Below are 20,397 nucleotides of genomic sequence, written 5' to 3'. Positions count from 1 at the left end.
GCAAATCTACTGGCATGAGCCTGTCGCATTTAAGCACACTTAAATACCATCTACCTGGGCCGGGATCAAACGCGCAACCTCAAGCACAGACATTGTAAAGAAAAAATAATTCTCTGCAATTCAATTCTGCTAAGTAGGAGAGGGCCATAACAATAAAGGCCAAAAATTCAGAAAAGTCATGTCGAAATGAAATATAATATTGTTTAAACTATATTTTTTGTTAGTTAAAAAGAGTCTGAAATCTCCAGTGATGCCATCCAGGAATCAGGGGGGTGGAAAGATTCCCCCTGGGCCACCTCCTGAATGGAATGAAGATGAAAATGATGACGACAACAATAAGGTTATGATAAATAAATAAAACAAAAGCATGAACATATTCTGCAAGAATACTCTGGTACTGTCATTTCTAATATTGTTAAAAAAATTGTTTTGTTCTTAGTTTATATGTATTACTTCAGATGGCACATGTAGTCTGTTCTACTGGTCTTGCCATCTATACACGGTTATAGAAACTACTCTTATGTATGACAGGATATCGGTTTGATTTTCTTGTTCCGCCATGATGTTTTTGGTGATCCTGCGTCAACTTTAAATACTGTGAATTTGTGTTATATTGCGTGTAAAACGAGGCATTTGGCCTAATAGAGTTATATAAAAGTAATCTCCATAAACTTATACCAACATTTATGTGCATAATTTTGAGGTATGTATTTTGACATGTGGGCCCTATGTGTTTGTTCTCTCAGGGCGGAATGATACTGTAAAGTAGGCCGTAGGCTTTGGGAGTCAAATGAAATATGAATGAAGTAACCCGAAGACGTACACATTTGGCGGTTTTGCTTGAACATGTTTATTCCGATAATATGCAGTTGCTTTTCATGCTTTCGTGATATTAAAAGGCAAAATAATCCAGTGAAATATGTGCAAGTTCGTATACATTTACTGTATATGTTGTGTGTATTTAATATGCATTATTTTGTAAATGGGATTCTGTTTGCAGCATGTTAAAATATATTGCTGATTATGAAGTATATTCGCAACAGATATAGCCTATTACATCTTCAGCTCGCTAAAAATTTGGTTTATTCAGTGAATTTTACATATAAAAAATAGCTGACATCGTCTGTGACGCAACTACATTTAAGTGATTCAAATAAGTCAAAAGGGGTATTTAACTCGTCCATTAGTCACAATATGAAATTTGTTGTATTCATTTTGCATTAATTATTGTATTTGTGCTGTTAATGTGTGGAAGTGACTAGACTGTGCCGTAATGGATTAGCTATTTTGTTAGGTTAGCAAGGTCTCTAGCTGTTGTATAACATCACAACTGTTTGACAAGAAATGGGGATACTTGCACTTTTGTAGAAGGTGTTTGACAAGAAATGGGGATACTTGCACTTTTGTAGAGGGTGTTTTAAATGAAAAATTATGACCATAGTGATTAGCTTGCTAATTTTTTAATCATTGTTGTCTAGTATATACCATGTTAGGCTTGAATGAAATTCTGGGAACATAAATGTATTCATATTATGTGTTCTTGATTTGATAGTCAATTCGCACTTTGTATCCGGATTTTTAATTGTAAGCTTATGGATAAATAGCGTTTCATCTTCAGCTTCTTAGACTAGGCAGTACAAGTGCAGGCGAGAAAAAATGACGAAATTTCTTAAATTCAGAGGTCAACCCGAGTCATTGGTATTGTCATTTAGTACGAGATGCTTATAACTACCAATCGAAAAATATAATTTTATGAAACTAGCGTAGAATGTTAAAAATCAGTTGGAGAGATGAAGTGTCAGATACGGGTATGTAAGTTTAAAGAGGTTGACTGTGAAAAGAGCATTAACGAAGACTGTAATTATTAACTTCTGTGCCAAATTGAATATTGGTCATTGAAGATTGGTGACAGGTTAGTTTCGATTTGTTCAGGTTTTTTGTTCGCCTTTCATATTATACATTTTTTGGTAGATATATTAAAAACGTGAATAAACCAAACCAAACCTAACCTGTCACTGATCCTCGATGATGTCAGTCATATTGACCAACACGTCGAATTTGGCACAGAAGTAATTAATTACCACAAATACGTTATAAAAGAGAATCATTAAAATTAAATGTATCTGAACTTTTCATTTTGTCATTATTATTATTATTATTATTAGGCCTAATTGTACGTTGTTCCTGTTTCTTCCGCTATTGTGTTACTATTGTTCTAATACTGGTTGAGTGGAAGAGAAGGCTTTATATAATTAATACTTTTACTTAAAACCATACCATATTTTATTTATCAGAGTTAATGTCAACTCCTTTATTATTCTCAATTTTATTATTGTTCTTTGATTTTTCTAACTGAAATTCATGGGAAATCCTTCTTGCAAACTGAATAAGTTGGGGTTCAGGAAGGCTACCTAGAATTTGATTTGAAATATACAAGGGACACATCTTGTTCATTAATTTTGAACACTTCTACCAGGACTGTTAGTAGCAATCATAAACATTAATTTCACTTCTTCATCCTCTAAACATTCTTAAGATATTACAACATTTTGATGCTTTCTATAGGCCTTACTTTCGCCAACAAACTGAATCAATAAGTACATTTTTTCCATTATTTAGGCCTAACTTTTCTTCGTCTTTATTGGCATTTCCATATCTGCTTCCCTATCACTGCCCTCCGAAGAATACTGAATATTAATCATGGGATAAATCATTGCTTACCACTATATAGGACATAGTTACATCTTCTAATCAAGCAACACACGTGAAAACGGTCACTTTCTCACTGAATTTCCTCCTGACTCACCGCAGATTAGTTTCCTGAATAATCAAACTGTAGGATCAAGTCTCCAGCGCCCAGGTTACCTTTCTTATCTTCAGAATATTTTCCTGCACTCACTTGGCAAAGCAATTAGTTTTAGGATTTGACAGCTGATCCTGAAGATAAAACACTGCATTCTCAGTAAGTCGATCATTAGACATCAGTTTAGGCCTACCGTTCCACATTACTGTATTTAAGTCACTCCTTAGATATTAAATCAGTACCGGTAATATTCTCTTTGCATCCTTTACACAAACTCCAGTCATACACCTTTCTGAAACATACTTTCTTTGAAAGCTCTTTGCTCCTACATGGAAAGCCAGGAACTACTTTTGCTAGAGCATCAAAAGTGAATTGAAAATTAGAATGATGGCAACAAACACATACATTGTGTAGCATTTATGAGGATGTCAAGACATATTTTGGGCATTTCACCCAGCTTCATGTTAAAGTGTGGATTTTCATTGATGAACATAGAAGATGCTTCCTTTACTGTCATCATATGTAGTTTCTAAAATATCTAACACCTTTGTTAAGTCCTTAACACTTTCGAAATCCATGTTCTCATGTGCCTGGAGACTAATATCATCTTAATAGTAGAAAGTCTGAACTTTAAATAGCCTATCTCATCAGACACATTTCTTCCATGACGTCATTTTAAGTACCTGTACTATACTCATTTCGTAGTGTTTCTGACATCAGTTTTTTATTACAGCCTTTTTTTTTTACTTGGACTTTGCGGTAGAACATTCCTTATATACACATCAAAAAATGTTCTGCATAATGCAAAATAGTAGGAAAATAATTTAGCTCATCCACTGTTTTGCGACCAATTGCTTCCCCAATTTTCTTCTGTCTACAGAGGAATAGTAGACAGTTCATGTAACAGCTTGTACACATTCAGTGCAAGTCTTTTTTTTTAATAGGTTATTTTACGATGCTGTATCAACATCTCGGATTATTTAGCGTCTGAATGAGATGAAGATGATAATGCGAGTGAAATGAGTCTGGAGTCCAGCACCGATAGTTACCCAGAATTTGCTCATATTGGGTTGAGGAAAAACCCTGGAAAAAACCTCAACCAGGTAACTTTCCCCAACCAGGATTTGAACTTGGGCCACCTAGTTTCACGGCCAGACATACTAACCGTTACTCCACAGGTGTGGTCTTGGTGCAAGTTGTCAGTCACATAAACATGTCTAGGCGATCCATCACACTGTTTAACCAGACACACATTGTCGCACTGATCCAGCAAAGCCTAACTCAGACAGCTATGGCAAACCGTCTTGGAGTCAACCAAAGTGACGTGTCGCGAGTATGAAAGAGGTATCAGCAGACACATTCCATGTCCAATCGTCTGTGGACAGATCGTCCTCACTCACAACAGCAGCTCAAGACCGTGTTGTTATGATAAGTGCCACAGAGTTCAAGGCTGAATTGCGATGAGATTCAGGGGTGCAAGTTTCCATCCAGACCTTCAGGAATCGTTTGAATGCGACAGTCTTACATGCAAAGAGGCCCCTCTGTCGTGTCCCCCTTATTGACTGCCACAGAGCTGCTCGTCAGAGGTGGACCCAAGCACACTGTAAATGGGGACTTGCAGAGTGGCATTTTGTGCTGTTCATGGACGAAACCAGGATCGCCTTGCACCCCGACAGTTATCGCACAAGGGTCTGGAGGCGTAAGGGATCTCATGCCAAGCTGCAGCATGTTCAAGAAATGCATGCATTCCGTAGAGGGTCAGTCATGTTTTGGGCTGGGATCATGCTGAGATGGCAGATGCCCCTCTAGTGATTCTGCACACATCAGCTCTGTAATAAAGTTAGTCCCACACTCGATGTAGCATGTTTGTCAATTTCAACAAAGGTGTTAATGATGTGAGCCCGGAATTCTGGCAGATCAGCTGGTGATGATGCAAACACTGAATCATTCGTATACCCCCATATAAAAAAGTCACAGGGGGCTAAGTCGGGAGAGCATAAAGTTACCAATTTTTTTTTCCCAGGGACAAATATCGATATATGAAAAAACTGCTTTTAATATTTCTATTAGTTTGCCATTCACTTAGGCCTATATTGTTTTTACACTAGGGAATTAAAATAACCATTCTACATATACACTAAACATACTCATTCTACATAACTACTACTTAAACTACTGGTGCTTTCAGAACAGTGAATTTTTTTTAAGCAGTTCCCTAGATCTCAATTTTGCAGCAAATTTGTGACAGGTCATATTGAAGTAGATTAAGATACCAACCATGGCTTTAACAGTTTCTATTCTCTGGATTTCTTCGATCTTCACATCATGTTCATACAAATAGAAGAAAAATTCTCTTCACTGAAGCATTGCTTCGAGAAAATCACGGAGATATTTCAGTTAACTTACGGAATTGTGCATAGAAAATATTTTTTAGAGAAAATTAAAAAAAAATTCACTCCACTTTGAGCAAAAATCAGCATTTTCTTCATTCCAATTTGCTATTTTCTCTAATTCACATATTTCTTCAAACAAGAAATTTCATGAAATAACTTATTTCATCCATATCAAGTCCATCTACTCGTATATTGGAAGAAAAATAATGGCTGTCTCTACAGATTTTTACCTTTCTGATTGATAGCTCAGCAGTATATGTTCCACATAATTCTATCTTGTGAATGAAGTATTCAACAGAATTTTCATAAAATTACAACAATTATCACTTAAAATCCAGAGATATCTGGGGAAAAATGATTAATTTTGGGGACATTCTGGGGACGAATTTTGTTTGGGGACAAATAGCAAAATTCGGCATCTGGTAACCTTAGTGTAGAGGCCATGATAGCAGCCCGTGATAATCCTTCTCAATACAACCAATCCATTGGTTTTGCAGTCTGGTGTATCACAAACGTGCATGCTCAACTGTTTCTTCACACACAGGAGGGCAACCCATTAATTTTCCTTTACCGAAGCATATAGTATAGGCCTACTCTTTTTTTTTTTTCAAGAAAAAATCTGGTCACCCCAGTATAGCGTTGACAAAACACCACAATGAAGGGCTAGGGACCAGTTGGTTGGCTGTTAAGTAGGCTAGGTTATACTTAAAAAAATTGTATAGGTTTACTTCTGTACTCACACAATGTGTCGTTTCTAGTTATCTTTACTACCAATTGAAAATGTAATGTGAACATTAATGGCTTAAGGTTATTGGAATTAGGCTGTTAGACCTACTCTAACATGAACTTATATGGGTTTTTAATCTGGAACGGTTTACTTCCAGGCCAGCAAGCTTAGTGTTACTCGTATAGGTAGGTACATTCAATTCTCTATCCCTCTCCTGTAATGTTCAACTTTGTAGGCTGCTACCAAACAAATGGTAATTCACAGACATTCAGGAGTTATCTCCGGAATTTCAATTGTATGTTTCTAAAATGTAATTTAGAATTCTATAGTTCTTCTGAGAAATAAAGAAAAGCTTCTATCATACCGTTATCTTTAAAGTGTTGTAGGTAATTATGTAGTAAGCATCGGCAGTCTTCCTCCAATACAAGTCCAGGAGTACACACTTTTCCATCAGAGTGTAAAGAGGCTGACAGTAACCTAAGTCAATCATAAGAATGCGTTGAAAATTTAATTATATATATATAAGTTATAGTCCTCTGATTGAGGTTCTGGCTGATATGCACATCTATTATCAGGCAGTACACCTCACTTGACAATATGTGTCAGAGAAAGAACAATTGTTTGTAGGCATCTGAAGTCTGACTAGTGTAATATGTAACTATAGTGGGCGATGTATGCAATGGAGGGGGAAGGGAACTGGCCACCCTACCCCATTATCCCCTGGCCTAGTTGCCTCATAAGTGGTGCTTTCTTGTTATCACTAGTGGGATTCAGACCTGTCTTCGGAAAGTTGACTAAACAACAACAATATGTTATATATTTGGTAACACGGGTATATGTTTCCTGGACATCTGTTGTTGAGAGATGGCCTGGCAGATGCTTACTTCATGATTAGGCCTACTGCATTGTGATTTTGCATTACAATGACAAATCAGTCATCTCATATACAACCAAATGAAAACATTTTGATGTTCATTATTACAGTATTCAAACTCATCACAGAATGACACTGAAAACACTTTCTCACGAATAGATTATAATATTCAGACCAATTAAGTCATTTCATATTTGTTGGTAATTATGTTACCCCTTGTGACAATGCCAGTAAAATAATATAAACGTCGTATTTTCGAAGTTACATCGGTTTGAGAGCATTTATTTATAATTCAGAAGTGACTGTCAAGCACTAGAAAGTCTGTTTGATTATATTCCGAAGAGTTAGATGAGATCATAATTTTATTATTATTATCATTGAGTGTGGCTAACACTCACGGAAGAGACAGTGTCTGAAACTGCGTGATTTGTGTGCCTGTTGTCAACAATTTTAATGTCAGGTTTGAGAATATGTAATTGATAAAAAGTGGACGGTTTTGACATTTTCAAAGGGGCTATTGTTGAATATTGAATAACTGATTTTTTTAAGACATGGCGTATTTTTCAATAAATTGTGGAACTATGGTAAGAGCGAGTTTTCTTAAGGTCGAGGATCAGTGACAGATTACAGATTAGGTTTGGTTTGTTCAGGGTCTTGGAATGCTTTACATGCACTCTTTTTGGTAGAAGGGTAGATACAGTAGGTAGAAAGTGAGTTTTTGTAAGATCGAGGATATGACAGGTTAGGTTTGGTTTGTTCAGGCTTTAGTATGGCTTGCATATGTTTTTTGGTGGATAGATGCATTAGGTAGAAAGCGAGTTTTTGTAAGCTCGAAGATCAGTGGTAGGTTTGATTTCGTTTGTTCAGGCTTTTAGTATGCCTTGCATGTACGTTTTTTGGTAGATATGTAGGCTTAAAGAAATATAAGTATATAAATTGTGCTACATTTGTGGTATTTTTTTTTCTGTTGTGTTACCAAGTTGAGGTGCAATTATATTTACATCCTTGGGTTCTAGTCGAGAAAGAGAAATTGAGTGTATTCCTTAATTTCACATCAAAAATAAGTGTCGAAAGTTTCTGTGAAAGTGGTGACTGGCAGAGGGGTGCAGGTAGGAGGGATCGCTCGATCAAGATGGAAGGGGTAGACGGCAGGGAGAGGCATCACATCACATTTCCGAGAATTTCCTCATTGATCACAGAGAAAAGCGAGTTTTCGTACATGGTCGAATCAGTGACAGGTTAGGTTAGTTTAGGCTTTTGGTATGGCTTAGAAGAAAAGCGCGTTCTTAGACAATTGTGAGTCACAGCATACCAAAAGCCTAAATTAACCTAACCTGTCACTGATTTGACCTTGCGAAAACTCGCTTTTTCACTGTGATCACTAAGGAAATGCACAGAAATGAGATGTACTGCCCTTCCCTACTGCCTACCTCCTTTCTTCCACCTCGATGGAGCAATCCTGCCTGCCCACACTTTTCTGTTTGTCCTCCACTTTCACAGCAACTTCCCACCTTTCTTCCGGTGCGAAGTTGTTGTTAGCATTTAATTTTTCTTTTGCTTAACAGTGCATAGGGCTCAAATAGAAGCCAAATTCGTAAATACATTTTTACTGGTACCTTTTATTTATTTTTTTTTTCGTAGAAATTATCCATTTTTAGCCAGTTTTTAAATTTTGAGTTTGCAATCTTTCGTGAGGTTTAAGAAATGTAGGCTAAGCTGTATTCTCTGTCATTGTTTAGTTAGGCCTATTTTCGTTTCTGGAAAACGATTAAATATGGCCATTTTAAGAAGAACAAAAAAAGGCCATCATGGCAGGCTACAGTTTTACCTTTCTTTTTAATACTTAGGCTGAACAAAATACTTTCAGAGATTTTCAGGGAGAAATCCTCTTTCTGGTATTGTCAACTTTTCTGTACTGGAAAACCGGATAGGAAGTGGGAGATGTGAATCAGTATTTTCAGTGCCGCATTAACATTAGTAGCATATGACTGAAGTATATGCTTTGGGCCATATATTTTTGATGGCCCTAAATAGGAAATAAGAAATTAAATAAACAAATTGAAAATTAGAAAATCGTTGGAAGCTGACAGGTCCACATGATTATATTTCCAAACTTTAGCCACTAGATCACCGTGGTATGAAACTGTTTAATGTTGTGTTAGAGTTTTGCATAGATGAAGAAATATTCAATGTTCAGGAGCTTTTTCTTCTCATCAGGAGTGAAAAAGGAAGAGAATTTTATCTGTTGCATTCTTTGCCAAGAGCTTTTCTTCAGGACTGGATGTGGATTGGGCCAATGATAGATTCCAGTAAGACTTGTGATTGATGACAAATACAGCTCTTTTTTTAAATTCTTTTCTGCATAATTTTGTGAGTCTTAGAACGACCATTATGATTCTGATAGTCAATGATGATTATTCTTCTGATAACTCCACCCTCCGTCAATGTTATGTTGTGTATAAATCCATTCCACAATGTTTGTCATCAAATCTTGAAGATAAGCTCTTGGTAACAGACCCATAGATAGGCCCTGTCTTCCGTGACGGAACTATGAGATCAATATTTCTGCATCTGTGATATGGTGCAAAAACTCAAAAGTCTCACACTAAAATGTGGATAGCTCATTTAAAAAATATCCTGTTTGAGGGTACTGTATAGTGAAATGTATCACACACAGCATATTGCATACGTTTACTGAGATGTTGAAGGTGAATAGGGATTTGACCAACATGGTGCAGTGGAAGCGAGCAGAAATTCAGTAAACCAAGGCTGGATATGATTTAGTATATAATTAAATAGAAAATACAATCAAGTATAAATATAATATACAGGGTGAACCAAAACTTTGACAAACTTTCACAGGTTGTTCAGTGATGTTAGCTGAGTGTTTTGATATAAGACCTATGGTCTCCAGTGACTTATTACTGAGTAATGTGTTGTTAATGTGTTTACTTGTAGCATGTCGTTTGGAGGGTGATAAGATGGGTTCTGATAGATTACAAGGAAAAATTAAAAATTAATCAACTAAGTTCTGAAGTAGGTATTGACTGTAATATTGTAAACTGTAATACAAACAATACAAAAATTACATGAGTAATGGAACAAACCTTAGAACAAAACGCATACTTGTTTGTTAAACACTTCACTGTACTAGACTTCTTCTTCTGGGGTCATGTGAAGAGCCTCGTTTACGAGACTCCAAGAGGTGTGCCAATCGCCAGGGATGCTAGATCGTATGCAACAATCCATAGTACATCGCTGTACAGTTTGTAGAGATCATGGCAGTCGACATTTTGAACAACTGCTTTAAACAAAGTAAAGAATACACAGTGTACTGTACAGAGAAGTGTTTAACAAACAAGTACGCGTTTTGTTCTAAGGTTTGTTTCATTATTCCTGTAATTTTTGTTTTATTTGTATTACAGTTCATGATATTACAATACCTACTTCAGAACTTAGTTGATTCATTTTTAATTTTTCTTTGTAATCTATCAGACTCGTCTTATCACCATCCAAATGACATGCTACAAGTTAACACATTAACAACACATTACTCAGTAATAAGTGTCCGGAGACCATAGGTTCCTTATATCAAAACACTAAACCAGCATCCCTGAACAACACGCGAAAGTTTGTCGGTAGAGTTCTGGTTCACTCTGTATAATATAATAGTAATTATTAGACACACTATAATTGAGGAAACTGAATATAAATAACAAAACGTGATAATGGCCGATCTGCACAGAACTTCCCTGAAGGTACATTTAACTTTGCCCATACAATACAAAATCTACTATTGGCTTGTGATCAAGAAAAGATATAGGCCTATAACCTACAATATTACAATACTTTAGGTATTAAATAGATGAACCAGAGGAGTAGTGTTCCTATCAAATTATAGTACGAATGTCTATACATTACCACTAGAAGTATTTCAAGCAACAATACCCCATACTTATGTTTCCAATCCGGAACATTCGAAGTGACCAGCTTGCTTCTCCCTGCCGAGTATCTGTCTCCCTTCCGAGTAGTATCACCCTTGCTGTCGAACTTCCAAGTGACTGTAACTTAAAATTTAGCTACCCAAGAGGACTGTTTTCCCTCTTACCCTATGTACCTGTGCTGCTGTGACAGTGGATATGAAAGGAATGCCCATTGAAAAAGATGGCATTGATGAATGTGAGCTGACCTTGCTGATTGAGCCGGCATATATGGGGTAATAGATGAGAAAAATTAAAATAAATAGTTTGTGCTGGAAAACTGAAGATATAATGTTCTTTACTTATCATAATCATTGGAATCAATACATTTCATATTATCGGAGTTAATATATTTTCTCCTAGCAGTGTGGTAAGTGATCAACTGCACTTTTGCAATCTGTTGTGTTCGGACTTCATAGAAACTGCACCATAGGAGTATTTATTTGAATTATTCACCTATGAAGAGTCTCTTTTAACCTTTGTAAACATAAATAATCTGGGTGGAAAATTTCTTGTGGGTCATAACAATTCTTACAGAACCATAACATAAAATGATGATGGTGATGATGGAACATAAATAATTACAGGCAAGTATGAGGGTTTTGGGAGAAGCTGCCAGTTCCACGGGGCTGCAAATGCTGATGCTGATATAAGATTAAATTGTCTTGCACGAGAATGGTGTTGCTTTCAAAAAGCTATTGTTGCTTTCAGTGAATGGCTGGACGAACTTTATATTAAAGTAAAAGAGGAAGAGAGGAGAGGTGGCATAGACAGTGGTACTGAGAGGAACTGCATGATCCAGTATCAGTTCTGCACTGGCGAAATCTTGTGCACATAATTTGAGCACACTTTGCAAATCGTCTTTCATGGTAATCCAGGATAACACCATTCCATATTTTTGTGCTTCAGTTGTCGATTAAAAGAATGAATACATGATTCAGCATAGCCAAAATGTATCCCTCACCTCTCCTTTTTGTCCAAAGTTAAAAAATGTTTGGTGGATGTTGCATGAACACCTAACACATATGAAGTATCCATTTGGCAGAGATGTTTCATTTCCACAGCAGTTTGCGTCAAAATTCACTGTTCATTGTAATCATAGTAAAAATATGTTGCAAGCTTTTTCTAAAACAGCATAAGCATGTTGCATCTTTGTTGAATCCATTGCTGTGCATGGAGTGTCTTTGCAGGGACTGTTCATGCCGATTCACCCTTCTTAAATGACATTAAATCACAATCACTGAGTTTTATACGATGTTACTTGATTGCTGAGTCTTTCTGTGAACTGAAGCTAACTGTTAAGTTTTTCACATAAACTTAGTGCTATTATGGAAAACTTTTGAAATACTCTCTTAAATTATGGGGTAATCATCTATTTAATTATCTGTTAACAATCATGTTTCAATTATGAATATGATTTTATGTTCAGGTTTTCATTAATAATTAATCAATTTTGAAAGGAAATAAGCTGTTTTAATATTTCTTGGATGACAGTAATAGGCTTGCTTTTTAACATATAATTTTACCGAAATGCACTTTGACAAATTTACTAAATTACATACCTATATTATACAGTGGCAACCCGTGGGTAAGAAAACATGATTCAGTTTATCAACCCAGTAAGTGAGAAATAAGGTAATGATACAGGTATAAGCATAAAACTAAATTTGTTTGGTTTTCATGTGCTAGAAAGGATTAAGGTTCATAAAACTAATCAGATAATATAGCATTAAATAATTTACTTTTTGTAATATAAATTGGTAAAATATATGTTTTTTTTAATCAGAAAATAAATTATAGGCCTATTTGAACAAAATCGCTAATATGTTACAGTGCCTAAGCACATTACGTACAGTCATCATTGATATTCTGTTGTTTAATCAACTGTCTGAATCTCACAAGTGTTACCAATAAGGCTCCACTTATGAGGCAACTAGGCCAGGAGATAATGGGGTAGGGTGGCAAGTTTCTTTCCCCCTCTGTTGCATACATCACCAATTAGCTACATATTACACTAATCAGACTTCAGATGTATAAAACAATTGTTCTCCCTCTGACACACATTGTCAAGTGAGTTGTACTGCCTGATAATAGATGTACATATCAGAACCTCAGAGGATGATATTCTATTATATTAAAAAATATTGGAAGAATTAAATATTGTCGTCGTTCCTGCAATAACTCCTTTGTGACATATTTATCAATTTTCAGATTTTAGCTCTATTAAATAACTTAATTAGTGATACTGCAAATAATAAAATCTCCTATATGTAATTATATTTCTTTGTTTCGAAAATGTAAGAATTTACAGTCTCCTATGTACAGCTGCCATAGGATGAATAAATGTGTTTTTTCTTCCTACTGAAAACTTACATTTTGCACATAGGAGTTATTGTAGGAACAACAACGATATAATTTTGCAAAATGCGTGATTATACGAATTTGTTATAGCACAATATAATTTCAAAAACATAACTTCTCTGTGGAAGCTCTAAAGCAGAGAATTGCCCCAAAACTAAAAGTCTCAAAGAAGTCCTATATGAGGACAATTGAAACTGTAAATGTTGTAGCAGACAAACTATTAGTAAATGTGTCAAGCATAAGGGGCTTACACCTTAGCCATGTGGTTTAGTGTGTTCAGATCACAGGCTAGCAATTCAGAATGAGTGGTGATTTTGTGTACTTATAGGGAAATAAATTTTCTCATTAATTCAGTCAGTGTATGGGACGAGTGTCCACTCAACATCATGAAGAATATGAAAGCTACAGTAAGTACCAAAATGCTGTTTCATATGCTAGCTGTAAGATCCAATCTACATAAGTTGTTAATTTGCCACTGTTTGTTCCCTTCAGACCACCCTTAAATTTTATAGACTATACATGACCCTCAAAATGCAACTATTAAACAGCGACCAAAACCCTGGGCTAGTTCTACATGAGCAGTTACTTTCAAAATGGACACTGATGGGTAAATAGAGAATGTATCAAAAGTTCTTTCAGTTCTATAGAATGTCAATTTATTCATTTAATGAATTGTTTGATTTTGTGAATGAAAATATTCCAAAATGTTATACCATCATGAGGAAGAGTATTACTCCAGCTGAAGTACTTGTTGTGACAGGTAAGTAGTAAAAAGCGATATTTAATAATATCAAGAACACAATATGTTCCTATTGCATTCAAACAATTTCGTTTCTACTGTTTGGCCAAACACCTGCATAGAATTGGAATATATCAGTCCCCTAACTACCCATTGTGCAACTCAAACCAAGAAATGGATTCGGAACACCCCAAAATCTGTGGTTCATTGGCTGGCCATGATAATATCTTTGAAAAATACTGGAGTACAAGAGGTCAAATGACCTTATTGTCAAATGCCTGGCATTAGAAAACAATGACAATTTCTTTCCTTCAAACACTGAAATCGAATGTCCTCACTTTCACTAGATTTTGTAATAATTAAGATAAAGCTAGACAGGGAAGTAGAAAGAAAAATAAGTGGGAATATACAGTCTGATCTGTTTGGGTATGGATAATATTAATTTATTATTATAAAGCTATTATGATGGTAGAAAAAATTTCTTGCTGGTTATATTATGATTAAAAGATGGGAGTTTCCATATATATGACAATCAATAATGCATAATCTGAAAGGACAAATGAGAATAGTGTGATTAAAATGGCTACTACAAATCAACAGTGGGCACAATGTGTTCTTTGGTATACTAAATTGGAGTGTGTTAAAAGAGTTCAAAGGGAATTTCGACGTGGGTATGGTGTGCGTAATGTATCTAAATATGATTCCATAATGTTGTGGTATCGAACAGTTCTGTGTTAAAAAAAAACATACAGGAGGTTGCAGGCGAAATCCAGTACAAGAAGCAGGTATCTCTTTGCTTGGTCCCCAAACTCCCCAGATCTAACTCCTGACTTTTTCGTGTAAAGTTTTGTTAAATACATTGTTTATTCACAGAAACCCAGGAACATTGATGATCTGAGAGTAAAAATTACTCAAGCTTTTCAACAAATCATCCCTCTTATGTTACAACGGACATGGACTGAATTGCATCACTGTTATGAGTTGTGCAGGGTGCGCAATCGGGATCATGTTGAGCTCTGAGGTCTCCCATCTTTCAGTGTTGTACGCACGAAGTTTCAACAAATAAAGTTCAGTAGTAAATTTTTTACTGTGTTTTTATTTTATCCATACCCAAACAGATCACCCTGTATTTTACATTAAAGCAATCATATATCATAAAAAAGAAAGTTCTCTGTGTCACACACAACGAAAATAACACATTCTATTGATACACAGATGAGAAAATAAAGAACATACACTGCACACAGACACATGGGGATGCTGCAACTGCCTGTTTTTGCCTCGTTTAGGTTAATTAGCATATGTACAACTATCAGTTGTAATGCCTTTGAAGGTGTTCCATCTGCCAATAGCTATTGAAATGCCAGCAGAGATACCAGTATTGCTGAAAATGCTCGTGTAGACGAAATTGAAAGTCTTCATCTTAATAGGAATGGAATGTTTTAAGATGTGGTTATTAGTGGACAAACAGCGGCATCTTAATAACTCGTATAGAATGGGCCTAACGTCTGGCGGTTCATCTTGCTGACCTCATGTTACCCTATTCTGGTTAGACAATTGTTCTTCTGAGGCATGTGAATATAGCAGTCAGTTGGTCAGCCTTTGCATTTCATGAGTTGCCGCACCATGGATTAGGTACAATAAATGAACAGTTGATTGGTTTGTAAATCCTTCAGATATGGTCATCTAGACTTTCCTATTCTGCTGATTTGGCAGTATAAAGAATTAGTGCACATTATACATTTAGTCCCTCTTTCAGTGACCTACGCAGTTTCTTTTTGTACATTGGGAAATGGTGCTGAAATGCCCTACAGTCACTTTTCACAGGGTGTAGAACAGTCAGCATACAACTTCACAAGTAAAAAGCAAAGTTGTAACAAAGTATATACAGATTCCATCTGCTTTCCAGTACATTAAAATATTAAATTATGAATGAAATGAAATTTGTATTTTTATGAAAACTTTATTTTCGACAAATTTTGAGTGATTTACATTGTTCTGACTTTCGAATCTTTCTGCACTGTATATTCGTATACTGGGAAGCAGAAATACTAATTAAAATCCAGCATTTGAAAAACAGTCTCTTAATTGTCAAAGTACACTGCATGGAATATACAACTTACCAGTGTTATTGGTCCTGGTTTGCATGTTTAATGGGGAGATCTTACCGCTCTCTCACATGGAGAGAAAGGAATCAACTAGGATTTAGGCCTATAATCTCGTACAAATAATGCTGGTAAAAGGTAATGAGGAAATGTTATGTTGATCCTACCTTTCATCAAAGCATAGGTTGAAAATGATACCACATTTCTGGATGCAAGAATCACATCAGTGTAGAAAATTTTGAAACACCTGCGACTCTGTAATTTCACTCAGCACTCACCTGATTTCATTCTCTAGCTCTTAAAGTCTGTGGATTGTTCACATATATTTTATGTTTTAAATTCCCCCACAGATAAAGTCACGAACATTTAAACAGTGAAATCACAGATTGAGAGTTCCAAAGGTGTTTCATAATTTTCTACGGAATGTGATTCTTGAATCTAGAAAAGTGATCATTTTCAACATATGATTCGATAAAAGGTAAGATTAACATAAAGGTAAAGATATCCCCGTCACACGTCATGAAGGCACTTGGTGGGGCATGGAGGTAGAGCCCCATGCTTTCCATGACCTCGGCACTAGAATGAGCACCACGCTCTGACCACCTTTTACCCCCGGGAAAGACCCGGTACTCAATTTTATAGGAGGCTGAGTGAACCTCGGGGACGTTCTGGAAGTTGGGCAATGAGGAAAATCCCATCACCACTTGGGATTGAACCCCGGACCTTCCAGTCTGTAGCCAGCTGCTCTACCAACTGAGCTACCTGGTCGCTCAAGATTAACATAACATTTCTTTATTACCTCTTACTGGCGCATTGTTTTTGCGAGACTATAGGCCTAAATCACTGTCATTTTACTGCCAATTCATTTTGTTCTCGTGTGAGAGGGCAGTTGAATCTCCCCACAACACATGCGCTATGACCAGTCATAATGTCAGTAAATTATACAGGGTGATTCACGAGGATTTACCGTCACTTACGGAGTTTATTTCCAGAGATATTCTGAGCAAAAAATGTCATACACAATTGTGTCCTAATCTCAATATTTTCAGAGTTACATTAATTTGAAGTTGTTTGTGAAATACCATTATTCTTTAGTTTTAAGGGTAAAAGAATATTACAAATAGAGAATTAATTAACTATTCAGGAGTATCATTTCTTTAATTAACTAGTATTCTCAACCTAAAAATGTGTTGTGAATTCCATAGTTGCTTCGCACAGATTTTTTTTTTTTTTTTTTTTAATTTTTAACTACAAAATTACACATTTCTTACGCATTTATCACACAATTGTTACAAATCACGCCATTCTTATAAATTCTTCAAGACTGTACATTAGGATACATAATTGAAGGGCTCAGAGCCAAAGGCGACTAACCCACAATTACAAAATGAGTAAATAAGAGTTGATATTAAGAGAATCCTGACAAAAATGATTGGTTTCACAATTTATTTTAATTGGTATTCATTGAATAAATAAAAAAAAAATATCATGAATCTATAACAACAATGTATAGTTTTGAAAAAAGGCTTAATAATGAACAATACAAAATTGTGAGTTGGTCACCTTTGGCTCTGAGCCCTTCAATTAAACTGTAAAGAATCAAGTTCCTAAAGTTGTGTGATTTGTAATGATTTTTGTGATATGTGCGTAAAAATAATGTGATTTTTAGTTAAAAAATGAAAAAGAAAATCTGTAGAAAGCAATTAATAACACATTTTTAGCTTCAGAACACTAGCCGATTAAAGAACTGATACTTCTGAATCAATGATTCTCTGTCTGTAATATTCTTTTACCCTTAAAACTAAAGAAAAAAGGTATTTTACTAACAACTTAAAATTAGTGTAACTCTGAAAATATTGAGATTAGGACACATGTTTATATGACATTTTTTGCTCAGAATGTCTTTGGAAATAAGCTCCGTAAGTGACAGTAAATCCTCATGAATCACTCTGTATATGCCACATACTGTACATATGGTTTCAGGATCCATTTGTTTTCAGTGCATGTCTCTAGTTTGGATATTGGTTTGCTTTGGAATTATTAGCAGCAAGACATCTTACGGAACTTTAAATGCCCCATTAGTGGCATGTTACCAGCAACCACGTGAATGTTTCTGTATAGTAATGATGATGGGAAATGAAGGAGATTGCAGTATGTAAAATAAGCAGCACATTGCTGAAAACTGTCCAAGCTCAGACAATCCAAGTAGAATTTTTTATGAATAAAGACTCTATTTAGAATTCCACCATTTTTCCATTATCATCCTGGCGTAACTTAAATCTATCTCCCATGGTCCATCACAGGAAATTCTGAAGATGGCAAAATGGTCTACAGTTTTGCTGCATTACTTGCTGAGTGGATGCTTGAGCTCAAATGAAAATGAATCATCATGCTTGCAGTTGGAGGTGAGGAAGGGATTCTAACATTAACAACAGTGATAGGGTTATTCTTGACCCTCTTAGGCAACTACCGAAATTATACAGAGTGAAGGGCGAGAGAGAATATAATTATGAACTAAAAAAAAAAAAAACCCTACAGTTAAATCCATTTTTATAAAAATATTGAAACAATCTAAATATAAATTTTGAAATTGAAGCAGCAGTCACCACACAGTAGGAGAAAACAATAAGTTTACCCCATAGCATCTGGGACAAAAGAAAATCAGAGGTGTCCTGAAAACCCAATAGAGCTTTCTAACTCTGGTCCAAAGCATCAAATAGAAATTACAAATTCCTCAATTAAAGGAAATTTTATTATTAATAGAACACAGTCTGTTAGAGTTATTTAGTATTGAATACAATACTATTATTTAACGGGTACTCCTCCTGACATTTTAAAACCGTTATCAGAAATTATAATTTTAAATTATCCCATCACTGAGTGCCTACATATTTTACAGACTGATTCTGTTCAGCAAATCATCGAGATATTGGTGCTGCTACAAGTGCAATATGTTACTTTTTTTTTCCTTTTACAGAGGATTAGATTCAAAGACTACTATTATATATATATATATAACCTCCAAACAACAAAGTATACCAATGACACGAAAGTTGAAATATTTGCAGATAAGAAAACAATGAGCTAGATCATAAGGAAAATAGAAGCCAAAATCCTTCCAGCAATAGAACAACTAAACACGTGGGCAGTGGAAAACAACATGAACGTTAACACATATAAAACAGTTTACCAAATATTTTTGCTGAAACAAAATAGAAGACCCCATTATTAACATCAGTGTTAACCAAATTACAAAAAACAGCTGTATGAAATACATGGGAATCAATAGACACTAAACTCAACCAGCATTGACAAAAAAAGCTCAAAAAGTCGAATATTCTAAACAATTGGCGGGATGTAAATGGGGATGCCACATGGAAGTATTAAATACAACTTACAAACTTATATTAGGGCAATACTTAAATACGGAGGAGAAATCATATCCACAAGTAGCAGAAAGAACAAAGATTTAGAGGTATGCCAAAACAACATTTTAAGAATAATAACAGGAACAGTAAAGTCTACACCAGTCATAGCACTACAAGCAGCTACAAACACTATTCTACTAGAAAATAAGCACAATTTTCAGACTGCAATTATATGAAAAGTTAGACATCAATAAAAGAAACCACACACGATTCCAAAAGAAAGACTGAAAATGAACTGAAGAAACAAAAATATTTCAGAGCCAGTTGAATTACTGAAAAAACAAGATCATAGAGGAAAGATTCAAAGTTTCCCTCCCACAATTCCATTAGACATATAGATATAAAAACAAACACCACACTAACAGAAGAGAGATCAAAATTGATGGATATAACAAAGTTACTACTCCGAGAATCACTGAATACTATCAACAGGAGGTATCCAGATGAAGATTGGCTTAGAATATATACATATGGTTCTGTAATAAATCCAAAGGAAGGGGTCCACACTTGTAGGGTAATGGTTAGCATGTCTGGCCACGAAACCAGGTGGCCCGGGTTTGATTCCCAGTTGGAGCAAGTTACCTGGTTGAGATTTTTTCCGGGGTTTTCCCTCAACCCTATGTGAGCAAATGCTGGGTAACTATCGGTGCTGGACCCTGGACTCATTTCACTGCCATTATCACCTTCATCTCATTCAGATGCTAAATAACCTAAGACATTGATAAAGCATCGTAAAATAACCTACTAAAAAAATCCAAAGGGAGGAACAGGGATCTATAGTAAATATTCGCACAATACCTAGCACTTGGCCCAAGATCTACAATATTTGAAGCAAAGCTGATAGTAATTGTGACAGCTCTGAAGCATCATCCACTGTATATCAGCCATCCATAATAAAGAAAATAGTGATAATGTTGTTTAGCCAATGTCCGAAGACAGGTTTGAATCTCATAAGTGACACCAATAAGGCATCACTCATGAGGCAAC

The 20,397-nt window shown here is 35.6% G+C and overlaps 1 protein-coding gene across 5 annotated transcripts in view; it reads left to right on the top strand.

The window, feature by feature from the left end:
- Positions 1-537: 537 nt before the first annotated feature.
- LOC138710693 (zinc finger protein 236-like) overlaps positions 538-20,397 on the top strand; it is a 108,428-nt gene continuing 88,568 nt past the window's right edge. For 3 of the 5 annotated variants that reach the window (XM_069841756.1, XM_069841757.1, XM_069841755.1), the window contains exon 1: positions 806-927. In XM_069841756.1, coding sequence (XP_069697857.1) covers positions 847-927 — 81 coding nt within the window. In that variant the 5' untranslated portion in view covers positions 806-846. Of the gene's footprint in view, positions 704-805; positions 928-11,456; positions 11,647-20,397 lie in introns of those variants that run through there. The other 2 variants (XM_069841759.1, XM_069841758.1) reach the window with 2 other exon arrangements.

Source organism: Periplaneta americana, chromosome 12 (assembly GCF_040183065.1).
Source record: "Periplaneta americana isolate PAMFEO1 chromosome 12, P.americana_PAMFEO1_priV1, whole genome shotgun sequence".
NCBI lineage: Eukaryota > Metazoa > Arthropoda > Insecta > Blattodea > Blattidae > Periplaneta > Periplaneta americana.
This window is presented reverse-complemented; position numbering and strand designations above follow the sequence as displayed.